The 21,425-nt window shown below is 43.8% G+C and overlaps 1 protein-coding gene across 16 annotated transcripts in view; it reads right to left on the reverse strand.

Moving 5' to 3' along the window:
* numb (NUMB endocytic adaptor protein) overlaps positions 1-21,425 on the reverse strand; it is a 250,389-nt gene that overhangs the window by 99,702 nt on the left and 129,262 nt on the right. For all 16 annotated transcript variants that reach the window (XM_078233644.1, XM_078233656.1, XM_078233648.1 and 13 more), the window contains one exon: positions 18,663-18,805. In XM_078233644.1, the coding sequence (XP_078089770.1) occupies positions 18,663-18,788 (126 nt within the window). In that variant the 5' untranslated portion in view covers positions 18,789-18,805. The remainder of the gene's footprint in view (positions 1-18,662; positions 18,806-21,425) is intronic.

Raw genomic sequence — 21,425 nt, forward strand, 5'->3', positions numbered from 1 at the left:
GTTGGATGATCCCTTCCTTGAGGAGCCGCTGAACTTCAGATCGAATGAAGATCCGATCTTCAGCGCTGTAACGCCTGCTCTTTGTTTCGATGGGCTTGCAGCCTGGCACGAGATTCTGGAATAGGGAGGGTGTGGTAATCCTAAGCGTTGAGAGGCTACATGTGGAGCGCGTTGGGCAATTTAGAGGCTGCGGGTCTCCCACTGAACGCGGAGGGAGTGGCCCACCGTACTGCAGGGTTACACTCTTCAAGTGGACCATAAAATCTAGTCCTAGGAGTATTGGCGCGCAAAGATGCGGTAACACAAGGAGCTTGAAGTTCTCGTAGACTGTGTCCTGCACCGTCAGATTGACCACGCAACTCACTAGCACGGTGACAGACCGGAACCTTGACGCCATCGAAATTGTCTACTTGACAGTCCGAATCTGGAGACCACACCGCTTCACGGTGTCTGGATGAATGAAGCTCTCCGTGCTCCCGCTGTCAAACAGACAATAAATCGGGCGTTTGTTTACCTGTATGTCCATCATGGACTTGTCGAGTCTGTGAGGCTTGGCCTGGTCCAGGATGATCGACGCCACCGTTGGTTCATGGGCGCAACTGCAGGCAGCTGAGATGGTTGATGACGACCCCTGCTGGTCATTCGCGGACGGTGCCGACCAACATGGCTGCCCCCATAGGTCGCACATGGACGATGACGCCAAAACCTGCGGCCCCTGCAGGTCGCACGTGACTTGCGACTCCGTCGTTTGGAATGGCGACGTCCTGGAATCGCACGTGGCAGAAGACCTTGAAGATGCAGAAGACAAGGAGGCCGGCTCCGGGGAGTCACACGCCGCACTGCTGGTCTTGGATGAAAGTTTGGACCGGCATACCTTGGAATAGTGCCCCTTCTTGCCGCAGGTGGAGCACAACACCGCTTTAGCTGGACAACGCTGCCGAGGGTGTTTCACCCCCCCACAGAAGTAACACCGTGGGCCACCTGGAGCTGCTGCCGTCGTCAGGTCCGAGGCTGGGAACGCAATCGCGCAGTTTTTCGGTCCCGCTGAATGAAGTGGGGTCTGTGACTGCCCCTGCCACGCTGTCTCCACGTGGTCGTCGGGGTACATCGCCAGACTTTTGGAGGCCGTTTCTAGAGCGTCAGCTAACTCTATGGATTTAGTGAGGTCGAGGTTACCTTGCTCCAACAGCCGAAGGCGGATGTACGACGAGCCGATTCCCGCCACGAACGCATCTCGAGCGAGGTCGTTCTTGTACTGGTCTGCCGACACTGCCTTGCAGTTGCAGGCTCTGGCTAGCTGTTGAAGCTCGCACGCGTACTGTTCCGTCGTTTCGCCGGGCTGCCGCCGTCGAGTGGCTAGAAGATATCGAGCATGCATCTCATTCAGCGGTTTGTTGTATCGCTTCTTGAGAAGCTCGAGGGCCCCTTTGTAGTCGGTGGCCGCACGGATCGCGAGGTATACAGCGTCGCTTACCCTCGCGTGGAGGACCCGGAGTCTGTCGGCGTCGTTGTTGACCGCTGTGGAGGCGTCGAGGTAATCCTGGAAACACTTCAACCAGTGGTCGAAAGTGTTCGATGCGCCCGCCGCACGTGGGTCCAACGTAAGCCGTTCGGGTTTAAGCATTTGCTCCATGTTTTCTTTGTCGTTTTTTTTTCACCAAAAAAAAATAATTTATTTGTTGGCAATAAAATTGATGCGCGATATAACACACGAAAGGCGTGATGTACTCGGGAAATAAAAGCTTTTATTGCCAACAATAACAGAGCTACCATACACGATCCCAGACTAAAGGGTCACCACCAGGCAGAGCAGTGACCTTTATACCTCTCCCAGGAGGCGGAGCCGACTGGGGTGTACCATAACAACTATATTAACAGGTAGAACAGCCCAACCCTAACCCCAACAGTAACATATATACAGACTCAGTACTGGCCAGACCATGGCTCAGCACTACCTAGTGGGAACCAGCAATGGTTCACCACACATGTAAGTTTTAATGAGCGTTTTAAAGGAGGAAAATGGGTTTGCGAGACGGAAGGGCATTGGAAGAGTATTCCAGATTAGGGTCTTGGCAACAAAGATGGAGCGATTAAAATTGGGATGTTCAAGAGGCCAGATTTAGATATGTGCAGATCTCCGGCAGGCATATGGGGCTAGAGGAGATTACAAAGATGGGGAGAGGCAAGGCCATGGAGGGATTTGAAAACAATAATGAGAATTTTAAAATCAAGATGCCGCGTGACCCGGAGCTAATTTAAATCCTAGTGCGAGTAAGGGCTCGCGGATTTAGAGTTTCGGATGACCTCCAATTTGCAGAATGTGGGAGGATGTCAGGAGTGAGTTGGAACAACCAAATCCAAAGGTAACGTAGGCATAAATGAGGGTTTCAACTGCAGGTTAAATGAGACAGGGCAAAGTCAGGTGATGCTGGAGGTAAAAATATGTGATCTTAGTGATGACGCAAGTCAGAAGCACATCTCAGGGTCAAATATGACACCAAGGTTGCAAAGACAGATTTAGTTTCCAACTGTTGCCATGGAGCAAGACGGGGTCAGTAGCTAGGGAACAAAGTTTGGACCAAGAACCAAAAATTATAGATTGAGCTTTATGATATTTAATAGGAAGAAATTTATGGTCATCAAGGTATTGGATAAGCAATCGAATATTTTAGCAATATTAGAACAGTCCTCAACATGTGTGCGAAAACTAGTTTCCAGATGATGTGATTGAGAGTCAGCGTGCAGGTATGCAAAAAGGAGAGTGGCTAAAATAAACTTTGAACCCTTAGTGGCAACAAATGGAGAAATTATTATGGTGAATAGCAAAGAAATACTGTCCCGTAACCTCCTTCCTGGCTTCAACATTAATACCACCTCACCACAGGTTCTTGCCTTGCGGGGGGGGATTCTATCACTGAATATATTTAAGGCCGAGACGGAATATATTTAAGGCCAAGATTTTTGATATCTCAGGGAATCAAGGGATATCAGAAGCAGGCAAGACATGGTTGAGGTAGAAGATAAGCCAGGATAGTACCGAATGGCAGAGCAAGCTCGAGGGATCACTTGGTTTACGACTGTGTTCATTATTATTAACATATGTTATTAACATATTCTATTTGGCATAAAATAGGATTTTTTTGAAGCATGATTGATGCCCCATATTAAGTGTACAATTACAATTGGCAATGACACTGATTGTTGTCTGATATCTGAAATTATACCAATATCACATGACTAAACACTTAAGAAATAGTACAACAACAACTTCAATGTAATTACCATCTTTAACATAGAAAAACATCCCACAGCATTTTTTTTTAAAAAAGGAGCAGAAGGTGAGTTACAAGGTGGTGATCAAAAGCTTGTTCCAAAAGATAGGTTTATGGAAAGCGTTAACAGAAAGCGAAGTTTAGAGGTAATAAGGCCAGATAACAAGGCCAAATCAAAGCTGCCAAACTCTCTGGCACCAATAGAAAGTAGGAGGGTGTACACAGAAGGTAGGGAATATATAATCAGAGATGATGCAAAGATATGCTGGTGAATGTTGAGGGACTTGAAGACTTGAAGATTTAGATGGAGAATATTTTTGGAGGACTGGGAACAATCTAGATAATGAGGATATACCTACCCTTTTCCACAGCCTTCACATCCTTTTTTAAGTGTGGATTGCAGAATTGGGTACAATACTCCAGTGGGGCTGCACTAATGTTTTATATAGGGGCACTTGCACCCTGTGTCTCTATTCATAAAGCTCAGTGGCCCTTTACTGCATTAACTGCTTTGCTAAACTGTCTTGTCACTTTCAATGATTTGTGCAGAAACACCCCAGTGCTCTGTTCTTGCACCCTCTTTAAAATTGTACCATTGAGCTTGTATGCTCTCTTCCCCCGTTCTTTCTGATAATGTGGGAGGCAATGGCATAGCAGTAATGTCACTGAACTAGTAATTCAGAAGCCCAGTGTTAACGCTGTGTACATGGGTTCAAATCCCACCACAGCAGCTAGTGGTATTTAAATTCAATCAATAAATCTGAAATACAGTGACTTCCAAATGTCCTCTGAACTAGTCAGCAAGTCACTCAGTTGTATCAAACTGCTACAAAATCTAAAAAGGAATTAGACTGGATGGAACACCTGGCATCAATCTAGGTATCAGAACCTTCATTGTCGCTGGATCAAAATCCTGGAACTCTCTTCCGAATAGCACTGTATTCACCTACCCTACATAGGCTGCAATGGTCACCACTATCTTCACAATGACAATTAGGGATGGGTAATAGAAACTGGTCTAGCCAGCAATGCTCACATCTTGTCAATGAATGCATTTTTAAAATGTTTTAAAAATTCATCACTTCATATTTTTCTGTGTTAAAGTAGCCTATGAGGTGTAGTCGATGAAAGAAAGAGGCAGGTTGGTGAAATGGAGAGATCTATGACATTTAACACGAACAAATGTGATCTGATATATTTTGGAGGAAAAATGAGGAGGCAATATCAACTAAATTGTACACGAAGAAGGTGCAGTAGCAGAGCTATGGGTGTACATACAAAAATCGTTGAAGATGGCAGGACAAGTTGAAAAGGCTGCTAAAAAAATAGAATAGGATTCTTGGATTTATTAATAGAGCACAAAAGCATGAAATTACTGGAATATTGTTTTCAATTCCGGGCACCACATTTTAGAAAGGATGTCGAGGCCTTGGAGAGGGTGCAGAAGTGATTTATTGAAATGGTTGCAGGGATGGTGGAGTTCTGTTATATTGAGAGACTTGAGAAGCTGGGATTGCTCTCCTGAGAGCAAAGGTTAAGTGATAAAGATGTTCAAAATCACAAATCGTTTTGGGTAAATAAATAAACTGTTTCCAGTGGCAGAAAGCCTGGTAAAGAGGACACAGATTTAAGGTAATTACCAAAAGAATCAAGAGACAACATGACGAAACATTCTTTCTTTCACCAGCGAGTTGCTGTAATTTGTAATGCACGGCTTGATTCTGGTTCCAAATAGTAAGATTGAAAGTTCAAACAATTCAAAATGAGAAAAAAAGCCAATGGAGAAAGAGCAGACGAGCAGGACAAATTGGAATACAATACCAAATAGCCAGGACAGGCATGATGAGCCAAAACACCTTCTTCTGGTGCTATATTAGTCCATGATTTTAACATGGTGCCAACAAAGAAAGAATACTGAGTATTTTGATTAAATGGAGATTGAGGAAATTGGGAGTTGGGTCTCATTGAACAGATGAACCTGGGGAATGCAATAGTATGAGAGTTGGTAGAGGATCCTTAGAATGGAGGTGGGGTTGGAGGGCAAGTAGGATAGCAGAGGCAGCGCGGCAGTTGGTCTCAATTATAAAGATTATTAAATCTTGATGTTTGAAAGGAGGCTGGATGCAGGGAATAAGGATTTGAATAAGCAGGTAGACATGGAGAGAGTAATAGTTGGCTGCCTTTGTTTACTTTATTAATGCATCTAACATTGCTAGTTAATGCCCAACAGCAAATGATCTTCAAGGACTAATGAAGTCAATTTCACAAATATAGAATTTTGCCCCATTGCAATTTAGCACCAAAAGCTGAAAATGTAATTTAAAATCATTATTCCATATTAACTGAAACTACATACAATAAATACTTAATAATTTAAACATATTTAATTCAAATTTTAGGTTTTGGACTTTAGTCAAACATGGGACTCAGTTGACGTGGAAACCATAGAATCATAGAATCCTGCAGTACAGAAGGAGGTCATTCGGCCCATCATGTCTGCGCTGACCACAATCTCACCCAGGCCCTATCCCCATAACCCCATGCATTTACCCTAGCTACTCTCCCTGACACTTGAACCATAGAGCCCCTACAGTGCAGAAAGAGGCCATTCGGCCCATCGAGTCTGCACCGACAACAACCCTACCCAGGCCCTATCCCCATATCCCTACATATTTACCCGCTAATCCCTCTAACCCTCATATTTACCCACTAATCCCTCTAATCTACACATCCCTGGACACTAGGGGGCAATTTAGCTTGGCCAATCAACCTAACCCGCACATCTTTGGACTGTGGGAGGAAACCGGAGCACCCGGAGGAAACCCATGCAGACACGGGGAGAATGTGCAAACTCCACACTGACAGTGACCCACGCCAGGAATCGAACCCTGGTCCCTGGCACTGAGGCAGCAGTGCTAACCACTGTGCCACCCGACCAACTGAAATTTATTAGATACTAATGCTTACTCAGCATCAACTTTCTTTTGAAAGTTGACAGAGGCGTAGTTGAAGGAGGGGCAAGACTGGCAACTCAATATCCCAGAATATAGAATCTTCAGTCAAGACAGAGAAGGGGTAAAAAAGGAGGTGGTATTGCATTATTAGTTAAGAAGTCAGTTTCTGCAGTAAAGGAGAGATGATATCTTGGAGGGAGCATCGAATGAAGCTTTGTCAGTAGACCTTCGGAATAACAAAGGGGCAGCCACATTGCTAGGTGTTTATTATAGGCCCCCCAGATAGTCAGCGGGAAATTGAGGGGCAAATATCTACACAATTCGTGAAGGTGTTAAAAAATAATATTAGGGTAATTATAGTATGATAGGGTGTTTCCCATCATTAACTGGGATAGATGTTAAAAGTTTAATTGGAGTGGGTTTCTTGAAATGTGTATAGGAGAACTTTTTAGATCAGTATGTAAAGAGTCCAACAAGGGAAAGAGCTGTGCCAGACCTAATTCTGGGGAATGAAGCTGGACAGGTGGTTGAGGTGGTGGTGGGGGAGCATTTTAGTGATAGCGATCACAACACGGTACAATTTAAGCTTGTTATGGACAAAGAAATAGTCAAGTTGCGAAAAAAAGTTTTGGATTGGGGGAGAACGGAGTTTAATAGAATAAGGCAGGATCTGGCCAAAGTAGTCTGGGAACAGCTACGAGTGGGGAAATCTACAGAAGAGCAGTGGGGAGGGCGGGGTGTGGGGGGGGTGGGGGGGGAAAGAGAGAGAGAGAGAAGGAAATGGAGTGGGTACAAGCCCAGCACATTTCCTCTAAAGGTGATAGGAAGGAGCAACAAGCCCAAAGAACTATGGATGGCCAGAGATAAGATAAGGAAGAGAAAGGATGTTAGCACATACAAGGAGAGCAAATTAGTAGAGACATTAATGAAGTACAGAAAGAGCAGGGAAAAGCTTAAGAAAACAATTAGAAAAGCAGAGAGGGGATATGAGAAAGCTCTGACTAGTAAACGTAGGGAAAATCCCAAGATATTCTATAAGTATCGAAGGAAAGATGATAACCATAGAAAGAGTAGGGACCAAGAGGGCAATCTGTGGGTGGAGACAGAGGAAATTGGTAGTGTGCCGAACGAATACTTCACATCTGTCTTCACCCAAGAGAATGAGGATGAAGGTATGGAACTCAGGGGGGGAGACTGCAAATATCTTGAGCAACAGACCTGCCAACAAACTCCCTCAATCAACTTTTGAAAGTTGCTGTCGAATACCATCAAAATTGGTTTTGCCCCAGTTTAGAATTTTAACTTTTGGGCCAGACCCATCATTCTCCATAGCTATCTTAAAACTAATGGAATTATGGTCACTGGTCCCAAAGTAATCCCTCACTAACACTTATCCCTCCTGCCTGTCCTTATTTCCCAAGAGGAGGTCAAGTTTTGCCCCCTCTCTGGTTGGGCCATCCACATACTGAATGAGAAGTTCCTCCTGAATACACAACAATTTTCTCTCCGTCCAAGCCCCTAATGATATGGCTCTTCCAGTCAATGTTGGGGAGGTTAAAATCCCCTCCTATTACCACCCTATATTTCTTGCAGCTATCTGTAATCTCCTTACATATTTGCTCCTCAATTTCCCGCTGACTATTTGGGGACCTGTAGTACAATGCTATCAAAGTGACCTCTCCCTTCTTATTTCTCAGTTCTACCCATATAGACTCAGTGGGCAAACACTCAGATATATCTCCTCTCAGTACTGCCGTGATGTTCTCCCTAATCAAAAACGCAACTCCCCCTACTCTCTTACCTCCTGTTCTATCTTGCCGAGAGCATGCGGCGGCATGGTGGCAACAGTGGTTAGCTGCCTTAGAGCCAGGGTTTAATTCCAGCCTCGGGTCACTGTCTGTGTGGAGTTTTCACATTCTCCCTGTGTCTGCGTGGGTTTCCTCCAGGTGCTCAATTTTTTCCCCACAGTCCAAAGATGTGCAGGTAGATTGATTGACCATGCTAAATTGACCCTAGAGGCAGGGGATTAGCAGGGTAAATGTGCGCGGTAATGGGAATGGGGCCTGGATGGGATTGTGTTCGGTGCAGACTCAATGGGCTCCTTCTGTACTGTAGGAATTCTATGATTATCTTCTATGATTATCTGTACCCTGGAACATCGAGCTGCCAGTCCTGCCCCTCCCTTAACCACGTTTCAGTAATAGCTATAATATACCAGTCCCATGTACCCATCTATGCCCTGAGTTTATCTGCCTTGCCTGTCAGACCTCTTGCATTGAAATGAATGCAGTTTAATCTAGACTTCCCTTGCTCTCTGCCCTGCTTTCTCAGACCATCTGTCCTCTCGTATTTCGTACACTCTCCGTGTTTTATTTCTCTTAGCCTTACTGGACCCATTCACTGAATTCTCCATGGTCTCTGTAGTCCCTTTTTGATTTTTGACTTTGGTTTCTCTGCCTTTCATTTTTCCCCTTACTGCCTTTTCTTTCTGTCCCCACTTTACTTCCCTCTGACTTCCTGCATCGGTTCCCATCCCCCCTGCCACATTAGTTTAAATCCTCCCCAGTCAGTTTTTGTGTTTGCACCGTGCTGTTCCTTACATTTTAGTAACAGAAAACGATCGTGGAAAAACACTTATTGATGCAACATAACAGACGTTAGAAAATCCAATGCAAAAAATTTCTGTGCCGAGGCGAATTACTACAGGGGCCTGTATTGTGAGCACTGCTCCAGTGTGCATTGATACACTGGACTTAATTATTAGAGGCATAATTTCAAAGTTTGAAATTGATACAAAATTGGTTATGCTGCAAATAGCTAGGACAAACAGGTGAAATGCACAGGCACATGGCAGATGAAATTTAATCCAGACAAGTGTGAAATGTAAGGAAAAATAAGGAAAGACAATATAAATTAAATGCTACAATTTATTTGTATTTCACCACTAAAGATGTATGTAACTGGTTCAAGAATGCTAAGTGTTGCAATCCCTGTAGAGATTAATAATGTTTAAAAATAGATTTGAATTTCCAGCTCATAGCTGAAAAGCATGACTGAACAAAATTTCAGATTAAGATTCTTACTTTAACAAATGATTAAAACATTTAACTAAACAATATTTTTGTAGGCAACTTGTACTTTAAACCGCAGAAAGCAACGTTCCTCTTTTATACTTCTCACATCACACATGCCACAGAATTACAGTCCTTATAGCAAACAGTTAACACTTGCTTTTAATAGGTTCACGTTTCCCGTTTTGCCAAGGAGTAACCATCTCCAGGAGCTTCCTAAATCCATAACCAGCAGTAAAGCCTGACCCGATGATTCTTCCCCTCTAGCCATGCCAGGTCACATATCCCGGAATTCTTAATAAAAACAAATTACTGTGGATGCTGGAATCTGAAACCAAAAGAGAAAACGCTGGAAAATCTCAGCAGGTCTGGCAGCATCTGTTAAGGAGAGAAAAGAGCTGACGTTTCGAGTCCAGATAACCCTTTGTCAAAACTAAAAGGCATAGAAAGTGGGAGATATTTATCCTGCAGGGAGAGGAAATGAAAAATGGGTCATAGCCATAGAAAGCAGGGGAAAAGACTGCTAATAGCTGCCCAGAGAGAGAATAAAAGGTGTGGATGGCCAAATGGCAGAGAAGCTGTAAACGGTGCCAGATGAAGATATTGGGGGAGGGGTGGGAATGGGACAGAGTAGAATGCAGAAAAGGGGAAGCGGGGGGGAGAAAAGGTAAGGGAAGGGGATGAAGTGGGGCGAAAGTGGGGAAGAAAAACGAAGAAAGACAATAAAGAAATGAAAGGTCGAGAACAGTAAAAAAGTTAAATAAAACAGAATGAAAACAAAGGGGTCCAAGGTGGGGTAGAGCAAGTCATCTGAAGTTGTTGAATTCGATGTTGAGACCGGAAGGCTGTAAAGTGCCTAGCTGGAAGCGGAGATGTTGTTCCTCCAGTTTGCGTTGAGCTTCACTGGAACATTGCAGCAAGCCAAGGACAAACATGTGGGCATGGGAGTAGGATCGTGTGTTAAATGGCAAGCAACCAGAAGGTCAGTGTCCTGATTGTGCATAGACCAAAGGTACTCAGCGAAGTGATCACCCAGTCTACACTTGTTCTCTCCGATATACAGGAGACCACATTGGGAGCAGCGAATGCAATAGACCAAATTGAAAAAGGTACGAGTGAAACGCTGCTAAACCTGGAATGAATGTTTTGAACCTTGGATGGTGAGCATAGAAGAGGTAAAGGGACAGGTGTTACACCTTCTACGATTGCATGGGAAGGTGCCATGAGTGACAGGAGAGGTGTTGGGTATAATGGAGAAGTGGACTAGGTTATCCCGGAGGGAACGGTCTCTGCGGAATGCTGACAGAGGGAGTGAATCTTCCCTTCAGAGCATTTCACTTGCACCTCTTTCAGTTTGGTGTATTGCATTCGCTGCACCCAATATATTTCCAAATAAGGATGGTATATGACTTAACAGGGGTCCTTGTAGGTAATGGTGGTCCCACACATCTGCTGCTCTTCTTCTAGGCAATAGATGCTGCAATTGTGAAGGTACTCTAAATAATGGGTGTGAATGGCCAAACAGTAGAGAAGCTGTAAGCTGTGTCAGATGAAGATGTTGGGGGAGGGGAAATGGGACAGAGGCAGAATGTAGAAAAGGGGAAGCAGGGGTGGAGAAAAGGGAAGGGGGATGGAGTCGGGGGGGGGGGGGGGGGGTGAAGAAAAACAATAAAGAAATATAAGATAGAGAACAGTAAAAAAAATAGAATGAGAAACAAAGGGGGCCGATGAGGGGTAGAGCAAATCATCTGAAGTTGTTGCAACAGTGCATCCTGTAGATGATTGCCACTGTGCACTAGTGATGGAGGGAACAAATGTTCAAAGTGGAGGGTAGGGTGAAAATCAAGCAGGTCGTTTTATCCTGGATGGTGTTGAGCTTCTTGAGTGCTGTTGGAGTTGCGCTCATCCAAGTAAGTGGATAGTATTCCATCACACACCTGACTTGTCCTTATAGATAATGGACTGACTTTGCGAATTGACAAAGTAAGTTGTTCATTACAGAATTCCCAGCCTCTGACCTGTTCTTGCAGCTGCAGTATTTAAATAGCTGGTCAAGTCAAGTTTCTGGTCAATGATAGTCCGAGGATGTTGATGGTGAGGGATTCAGTGATGATAATACCACTGACTGTCAAGAGGACAGAATTAAATTTCACCTGTTGGATGTGATCATTTCTTGTTACTTGTCACTTACAAGACCATGAATGCACAGATTGCTTCAGTTTCTGAAGTATTGCGAATGGAACTAAATATTGTGCAATCAACGAACATCCCCAGTCATTCTAACTTCCCCTTTGAAATTCATGTTTGGACCAAGGCTGTGATGAGGTTTGATGCCAAGTGGCTCGGCCAAACAGAGCATCGATCAGCAGAATATTGGTGACTAAGTCTGCTTGAAAGTGTCTTCCATCACTTCGCTGAAGATTAAGAGTAGATTTATAGAGTAGTAATTGGCTGAATTGGATTTGTGCTGCTTTTTCTGGACACACCTTGGCAATTATCTACTTGGACAGGTAGATCAAGTGTTGTAAGCCAGGTGACCAGAGTGCAGTGGTAGGATAGAGAAAAGGGCAATTATTAGCATGTTTTTAATTTAGTCAATATTGGATTTGACAGAGACAGAAACATAATTATTCTAATAAAAAAAGTGGGGAACAGTCTATGGAAATTTGCACAACTTGACATATCTCACTGAAATAGGATGAGGCATGGAAAAAAAGGGTGAAAACGTTGTGTGGAACTACAAATGGAATTTGGACTTTTTGAAGTAAAACTATATTTTTGCTGATTGCTTGCTGATAGCCAGTCATCTAAATCTGAACTGCCTTCTTATTAAATACTTGATCATGTAAACCATTTCACCAGCAGCTCACACATCATTCACAGACAATGGTTGCTTCACTTTTGCTGCTACATGGATGTTGCTAAATAATCTCCATGATGAAATATATCCTAGGATTCTTTGGGAGGCAAGGGATGAGATTGCAGAGCCTTTGGCTTTGATCTTTGGGTCCTCGCTGTCCACGGGGATGGTGCCAGAGGACTGGAGAATGGTGAATGTTGTTCCTCTGTTTAAGAAAGGGAATAGAAATGACCCTGGTAATTATAGACCGGTTAGTCTTACTTCGGTGGTTGGTAAATTGATGGAAAAGGTCCTTAGGGATGGGATTTACGACCATTTAGAAAGATGAGGATTAATCCGGGATAGTCAGCACGGATTCGTGAAGGGCAAGTCATGCCTCACAAATTTGATAGAATTTTTTGAGGAGATAACTAAGTGTGTTGATGAAGGTAGGGCAGTTGATGTCATATACATGGATTTTAGTAAGGCGTTTGATAAGGTCCCCCATGGTCGGCTTATGATGAAAGTGAGAAGGTGTGGGATAGAGGGAAAGTTGGCCGTTTGGATAGGTAACTGGCTGTCTGATCGAAGACAGAGGGTGGTGGTGGATGGAAAATTTTCGGATTGGAGGCAGGTTGCTAGCGGAGTGCCACAGGGGTCAGTGCTTGGTCCTCTGCTCTTTGTGATTTTTATTAATGACTTGGAGGAGGGGGCTGTAGGGTGGATCAGTAAATTTGCTGATGACACCAAGATTGGTGGAGTAGTGGATGAGGTGGAGGGCTGTTGTAGGCTGCAAAGAGACAGATAGGATGCAAAGCTGGACTGAAAAATGGCAAATGGAGTTTAACCCTGATAAATGTGAGGTGATTCATTTTGGTAGGACTAATTTAAATGTGGATTACAGGGTCAAAGGTTCTGAAGACTGTGGAGGAACAGAGAGATCTTGGGGTCCATATCCACAGATCTCTAAAGGTTGCCACTCAAGTGGATAGAGCTGTGAAGAAGGCCTATAGTGTGTTAGCTTTTATTAATAGGGGGTTTGAGTTTAAGAGCCGTGGGGTTATGCTGCAACTGTACGGGACCTTGGTGAGACCACATTTGGAATATTGTGTGCAGTTCTGGTCACCTCACTATAAGAAGGATGTGGAAGCGCTGGAAAGAGTGCAGAGGAGATTTACCAGGATGCTGCCTGGTTTGGAGGGTAGGTCTTATGAGGAAAGGTTGAGGGAGCTAGGGCTGTTCTCTCTGGTGCGGAGGAGGCTGAGGGGAGACTTAATAGAGGTTTATAAAATGATGAAGGGGATAGATAGAGTGAACGTTCAAAGACTATTTCCTCGGGTGGATGGAGCTATTACAAGGGGGCATAACTATAGGGTTCATGGTGGGAGATACAGGAAGGATATCAGAGGTAGGTTCTTTACGCAGAGAGTGGTTGGGGTGTGGAATGGACTGCCTGCAGTGATAGTGGAGTCAGACACTTTAGGAACATTTAAGCGGTTATTGGATAGGGACATGGAGCACACCAGGATGATAGGGAGTGTGATAGCTTGATCTTGGTTTCAGATAAAGCTCGGCACAACATCGTGGGCCGAAGGGCCTGTTCTGTGCTGTACTGTTCTATGTTCTATAACGCCCACCAACAGCTGGAGCACCACACAAAGGATGTCAGTACACCCTTTTCCCCTTGGAATCTCACTGGCATGTGCCATTTTCCAGCATACGATCAAAAGTATATTTCAAGGCATTCCAAAGTCGTGGTGTACATGGATCACGTTCTAATTATGGGAGCGTCTCTTGAGGAACACAGGGCAAACTTAGAGGAGGTTCAAAGAAGATTTAAAGAAGCGGTCATCCATTTGAAACGAAAAATTGCATTTTCCAGGTGGATGAAGTTACATACCTGGGCTTCAGGATAGACAATAAAGGCTATATCCTTTGGAGGATAAGATTAAAGGCATTAAGGGAGTAGCACAGCCTACAAAGTATCAGAGTTAAAATTTCTCCTAGGACTGGTGAATTATTTCAAAAGATTCTGACACAACATGTCTACAATTTTAGCCCCACTACAACTTTTGAAGAAGCATCAGCGATGGAAATGGGGAGAAGCACAAAAAAGAGGCATTTGCAAAGATAAAGCACGCTTAACAGCCGTTGGCACTGCTTATACACTTTGATTCAAATAAACAATTAGGTGTTATCTGTGACGTTCACCATATGGAGTGGGAGTAGTCTTTTCCCATTAAATATCTGATGGAGTAAGGGAGGCATTTGTGTCAAGAATTTTATCAGATGTTGAGTTGGGCGGTAATTTATGCAGGGAAGATATTTTGTCTATATTGTATATATATGGTAGACATTTCACACCATAGTATCAGATCACAATCCATTGTTGGGTTTACTCTGCGAGGGTGCAGATATGGGCTTTATTGCTAGCTGCATACAGCTACTCTTTCCAGCATAGGTCAGGGACATAAATATCGAATGTGGACGTGTTCAGCTGCTTCCCTCTGCTGCAAACAGTACCATCACTACATATACCACAAGAAATTGTGTTGCCGTTGCACCTGATGTAGACTTTGATGGTCTCAGCTACATATAAAACTTGGACTGAAAGAGACCCAATGTTGTCAAGAGTTAAGAGTATGGTGATGCAAAGATGGCGATGAGATAAGTCAGAGCAAATTAGACCTTACCAACAGCATAGGATGGAGATATCATCTGAGCACGGCATGTTATTGTGGGGGGACTCATGTTATAGTGCCACCCTAGGGGCGGCAACTTTTATTACAGGAACTGCATGATGCTCATCCCGGACAAAGTAGGATGAAAGCACTAGCCCAAACTTGCATTTGGTGGCCAGACATTGATAAAGAAAGCAAAAAAATGGTCAGTCAGTAGGAAGCGCAGTGGAGAACATGCCCTGTCTACATCAAAGGGGACGAAGTAGAAATGTTCGAGAGCTTTATGTTTTTGGGTGTCCAGATCACCAACAACCTGTCCTGGTTCCTCCCATGCCGACATAGTTAAGAAAGTTCACCAATGCCTCTACTTTCTCAGAAGACTAAGAAAATTAGGCATGTCAACCACAACTCTCAACAACTTCTACAGATGCACCATAGAAAGCATTCTTTTTGGTTGTATCACAACTTGGTATGGCTCCTGCTCTGCCCAAGATTGCAAGAAACTACAAAAGGTTGTGAATGTAGCCTAATCCTTCATGCAAACCAGTCTCCCCTCCATTGACTCTGTCTACACTTCCCGTTGCCTCAACAAAGCAGCCAGCATAATTAAGGACCCCACGCACCCGGACGTACTCTCTTCCACTTTCTTCCGTCGGGAAAAAGACAAATGTCTGAGGTCATGTATCAACTGACTCAAGAACAGCTCCTTCCCTGCTGCCATCAGATTTGAATGGATCTATTTCACTCAGTTTATTTTTCTCTACATCCTAGCAATGACTGTAACACTACATTCTCTCCTTGAACGGTATGCTTTGTCTATATAGCATGCACGAAACAATATTTTACACTGTGTGCTAATACATGTGACAATAATAAATCAAATCAAAGAGTTGTGAAGCCCAAAAGTCATTGGTGCCACTGGCAAATATGCATCCATGGGAGTGGCTGGGTCGGCCGTGCTCAACACTGCACATAGACTTCACAGGATTGTTCATGGGACATAGAAACATAGAAAACTACAGCACAAAACAGGCCCTTCAGCCCCACAAGTTGTGCCGAACATATCCCTACCTTTTAGGCCTATCTATAACCCTCCATCCTATTAAGTCCCATGTACTCAACCAGGAGTTTCTTAAAAGACCCGATTGAGTTTGCCTCCACCACCACTGACGGCAGCCGATTCCACTCGCCCACCACCCTGTGTGAAAAACTTCCTCCTAACATTTCCCCTGTACCTACCCCCCAGCACCTTAAACCTGTGTCCTCTCGTAGCAGCCATTTCAGCCCTGGGAAAAAGCCTCTGAGAGTCCACCCGATCTATGCCTCTCAACATCTTATATACCTCTATTAGGTCTCCTCTCATCCTACGTCTCTCCAAGGAGAAAAGACCGAGCTCCCTCAGCCTATCCTCATAAGGCATGCCACTCAATCCAGGCAACATCCTTGTAAATCTCCTCTGCACCCTTTCAATCTTTTCCACATCCTTCCTGTAATGAGGCGACCAGAACTGAGCACAGTACTCCAAGTGGGGTCTGACGAGGGTCTTATATAGCTGCATCATTATCCCCGGACTCCTAAAATCAATCCCTCGATTGATAAAGGCCAGCACACCATACGCCTCCTTAACCACCTCCTCCACCTGCGGGGCCGATTTTAGAGTCCTATGTACTCGGACCCCAAAGTCCTTCTGATCCTCCACAGTACGAAGAGTCTTTCCCTTAATATTGTACTCCTTCATCTCATTTGACCTGCCAAAATGGACTACTACGCATTTATCTGGGTTGAAGTCCATCTGCCACTTGTCCGCCCAGTCTTGCATCCTATCTATGTCCCTCTGTAACATATGTTCTTCATCCTGGTTGATGCTCATTCTAAATGGCTAGATGTCCAATTAATGGAAGTTTACAATAGCCACAGCCACCATTGATAAGTAGCAGTAGATTCTTTGCTACCCATAGCATCCCAAAGGTCTTAGTGTCAGACAATGGCACAGCATTGACAGCGGAGGAGTTTCAAAAATTTGTTAAGTCAAATGGTATATGCCACATTTGGTCTGCCCCATACCATCCAGCTTCCAATGGTTTATCATAATGACCTGGACAAACATTCAAATCATCTATGAAAAAGCACAGACTTTAAGTTTGACAAGTTTTTTGTTGTCATATAGTACTACACTGAATGCAATCACAGGGGTTACGCCAGCTGAAGTACTAATAGGATGCCCCTTATGAGTATCTGGTATTTCCAGATTTGGTGGGAGGGTGGAGGCCAGGCAAGCATCCCAGAAAGAAAACCATGATCCAAGTTGATGATTTAGTTATGGCCAGGAATGTAACAGCTGGACCAACATGGGTGGCCAGCAAAATTGGATAAAGAACAGGACGAGTCTCCTAGGCTGTAGAAGTACAAGGCCATTGTGTAAAAAAGCATGCGGGTCTGAAGAGAGTTGGGCCTGTCACAGGGGACCAACAGGTATGTCCTGCAGCGCTTGTGTGCCCTGCTGTGGACTCGTGTTCGCCAGTTGCTGATCCAGGGATTCTTGTTGTTAATGTGAAGCTGAGGCAACCCATGATTTCCGAAGCTGAGGAGGCAGTAGCTATTGAGGAGGATGTCAACCTCGGATAGATGAGTTGCCTTTTGCATCTGTCTGCCCAAATTCTTTACTCACAGAAGTACCCAGTATGGAGTTGAGAGTCCAGAAGTCTCCAGATTGATTGACTTTGTTTTGAGTTTTCCCTTGGGTGTCCCTGATTTCTTGTTGTGCCCTGCTTGCCTATGTTCAATGATATTCTTTTTGCTTCATTCATAGGTGGACTCAGGGGCTAGGGGAAAAGGAGTGTGGCAATGTGATCCCTTTAAGGGGTGATCCTTTGAGGGCTACATGGTTGGGCCCGACCCTATGGAGAGGCCATACGGAAGCCAAGCCAACCAGGAGAAAGAGCACATATTCTGGAGCAGGGAGGAACCTCAGCTGGAGCCAGAGAGAAGAGAGTAGACATATATTCCAGCTCTGTCAGACCCATATTTGTATGCATATATAGTTGTTAATAAATCAATTATTGCTTGAAGCCACAACGAGTTGCCTTCAAAATTACTAGTTACTCTTATTTGGAACAAGTTAAGTTAATTGGTGCTAACACACACATCATGACTTAAAATGAACATTATTTGCCAATCGAATGCAAGCATCTAGTATAGACCTGGCTTGACTGGTAGTACTCTCATTTTTATCAACTCCCACTAAAAAGTCACCATAGTTCCAGAAGACCATCCGCATTTGTCAAGATGTTTCATTTTAAATTAGACAATAAACCAAGGTCTGTTTGCCAGCTAGATGAACAGAAAATATACATAGTAATGTTTGAAAGGTGATCTCTCCCACTGACTTGACCACAATTCCCCGCAACAGTCACTAAAAGTTGATTCCGTTGTTGTTTGGTGGACCTCTATGCAAATTGTCTGCCTCACACGGCCAATATTACTAAACTAATCCATCATCTGTAAAATGTTTAGTCAGTTCCGATAAAGCACCTGCAGTGGGAACACACATTGTCACCCGGATGTTGTGACACTGGGGAGGCTGGAGTGCATCATTGCCCCTGAGAATGTCACTTTAATCTGCTAGGTTTTCTTTAAAGCTTTTTTTACTGCTACAGTGGCACCCCTTGGTTCTTCATCATTGGCAATCTTTCAGTTGGATAAAAAGAGGCATAAATTAAAGTTCTTAAATGTGGAAATTCTGCTAACTCCACTGCAGTTATTGCTCCAATCGACAAACCACAAAGCCTTCCACAAATAAATCACTGAATTTAAGTAAATACATTGAAGGTGCAGAGAGTCTTCACCTTGACCTGGAAGCTACATTTGCCACTGCGAACTGCTTCTTCATCAGTCTGCCACTGGTGCGGTCGGCTTGATTCTGGAACATAGATGTCTTTCTTACGCCTGAAGCTCTGTCGCAGCTTGTTCATTTTTGACCACTCACTTCCTACCAAAGGAAAAAAATGCATGTTAACTTGGGGCCCACTGAACATATTAGGTTATTTCTTTTTCCTGACAGCAGTCACCCTATCACCAGCACAAATTACTTCTTAATATGACGAACAGAAAATCAAGACATTATTTTATTAATGAATCTAAATCACATCCCATTATGACAGTGCCAATTAATCAAAGAAAACAAATTACTCATCTAACCATCAAAATCAACTTAACCAATTTCTCATTGCACAACCTGAACCAATATCGCACATACACATGGACAAGAAATATAATCACACATGCGACATTCTCAACAAAGTGTTCACATTGTTGCAAATATATTTTCTCCAAGACAGAGGGACCTTTCCCCTATTCCCTTGCTTTTGCCTTCCAGGGGATTTTCACAGTAACTTCATTGCAGTGTTAATGCAAGCCTATTTGCGACACTAATAAATAAAATAAACTTTTCTGGCATCTCACACAGCATCCAGTCCACCTGCTTCCAACACTATTACTGAATCGTGAAAAGCAATTCCATTGTGAAGGAACCAGAGGATCAGTCCTTAACAGGTGTCCTTGGAAAGCAGGAACCAAGAGTGATTTTCCTGCCTATTGCAGCACTGTCAACTCTGGTTTGAGATGCCTGAACAGTACAGCCAAAAATGACTCCAATTACCATTCCTTCCTGTAGAGAAATATACTGGCTTCATGTGGGCCAAAATACAACCTCAGGCATAAATACCCCCGCCAAGGCGCAAATCATTGTTCTACCGCATTGCGCCATATTTACAGCATTTTCCTGAAATAAATTCCGTGGGGTGAGTGGTGGAAAAAATGGTGACCAGATGGATGATTTATATCTGCAATGAACTGAGACATTGTTCAGAGGTGATTGTGCAAGTCTTTCCTTCTCTCAAAATTAAATGAGGAACTTTGAGATGCAGATTTGATTTTTTAAAAAAAGGTTATGCCACAAATAATAACCAGCACCCAATGTCCAGGCAAAGTTGCTTTTCCCTTCAAAATTGATTTAATTGCCAGCCAACCTCTCAAACACACCATTCCTTTCAAAATAAGCCCCCCTTCCTCACCAAGGTCCTAGAGCATGTGATTGCCACCCTGTTTTTCCTCAGTGATTACAAGCATGGAATGGAATCCCACAGCATTCAGCACAACTCACCACATAAGTCAGCCCCAGCTTTGTCCACTCTATCCCACCTCCCTTTCAAATCAGGTCCATCAATAAGGGAAGGACTTTAATTGCTGGGAAACACTGAAGTGCCCCTTTGTAAATACAGTACGAGTAAAAGTGAAATAAAACGAGCATTATTTTCCCCTAGCCTTTCTCCCATCTCTTTAAAGTGATGACTCTCTGAATTTCATGGCTGTTGGCAGTAATTTGTTAATTCAGTTGTGAAGGGCGTCCCAGCTGACTTTGATCTGTCCTCACCCAATATCCACAGGCAGTCACCTCCCAACAGTAGTACTTGAAAAGCTATCATCTTGGCTGATTTTTCCTGACAATCGCATCAGTCTGAAATAATTCTGACACTATTAACCAACTACAAGTCCGTGAATCAAACCTGGCACCGAGGCAGCACTTTACTCATGCTGTTTGGTCTTTACTCAAAAAAAACATCAGTTTGGAAAATAATTTTCCAAGAAACAGATACAATTAGTTGTGCTACCTTTTCCCATCTTGCAAACAACTGTAACATTAGGTATAAGGAATGCTCCAAATCCCTTCCATGGACTGCAGCAGTTCTAGAAGGTAGCTTACAAGGGCAATTAAGGATAGGCAATAAATGCTGGCCTAAATCAACAACTCAGCAGCAGCAGAGACCAACTGAGTGCACCTCATTATCTTTACAGTCAGGCAGTACCAGGGCAAAAACGTGGCTTTGACAAGGGGTGCAGAGTTGTTTTTGAACAGTTTATAACAGCCTGAACACCAAGATTAAATTGCAAATTGGCCTTGCAAATTGGGGGCGGCACAGTAGCTAGCATTGCTGCTTCACAGCTCCAGGGACCCGGGTTCGATTCCCGGCTCGAGTCACTGTCTGTGTGGAGTTTGCACATTCTCTTCATGCCTGCGTGGGTTTCCTCTGGGTGCTCCGGTTTCCTCCCACAGTCTAAAGATGTGCGGGTTAGGTTGATTGGCCATGCTAAAATTGCCCCTTAGTGTCCTGGGATGCGTAGGTTAGCAGGATTAGTGGGTAAATGTGTAGGGATAAGGGGGTAGGGCCTGGGTGGGATTGTGGTCGGTGCAGACTCAATGGGCCAGATGGCCTCTTTCTACACTGTAGGGTTTCTATGATTCTAAATACATTTACAGATATCACCCATGACAATATGCTTGGTTAATTACTGTGGGGCCATTTTGTCGAGCGTTAGCACCCATCAAGGTGCTCATCTACAATGTGCACTTGATGATTAAGAGCATTTATGAATTCTTCAGATTTTAGAAATAAAATGCTATTCATTACTATGAAATCCTGCAGCAATAAATGTTGCTTTACAACCAGCCTCAAAATCATAAGACTGTCAAGTTGAAGTTCAGTAATTCTACCAGCGTTTAGTCCCAAAATTAAAAGCAAAATGAATGCTTTTTAATTAACAAAAATAGA

Source organism: Mustelus asterias, chromosome 18 (assembly GCF_964213995.1).
Source record: "Mustelus asterias chromosome 18, sMusAst1.hap1.1, whole genome shotgun sequence".
Lineage (NCBI taxonomy): Eukaryota > Metazoa > Chordata > Chondrichthyes > Carcharhiniformes > Triakidae > Mustelus > Mustelus asterias.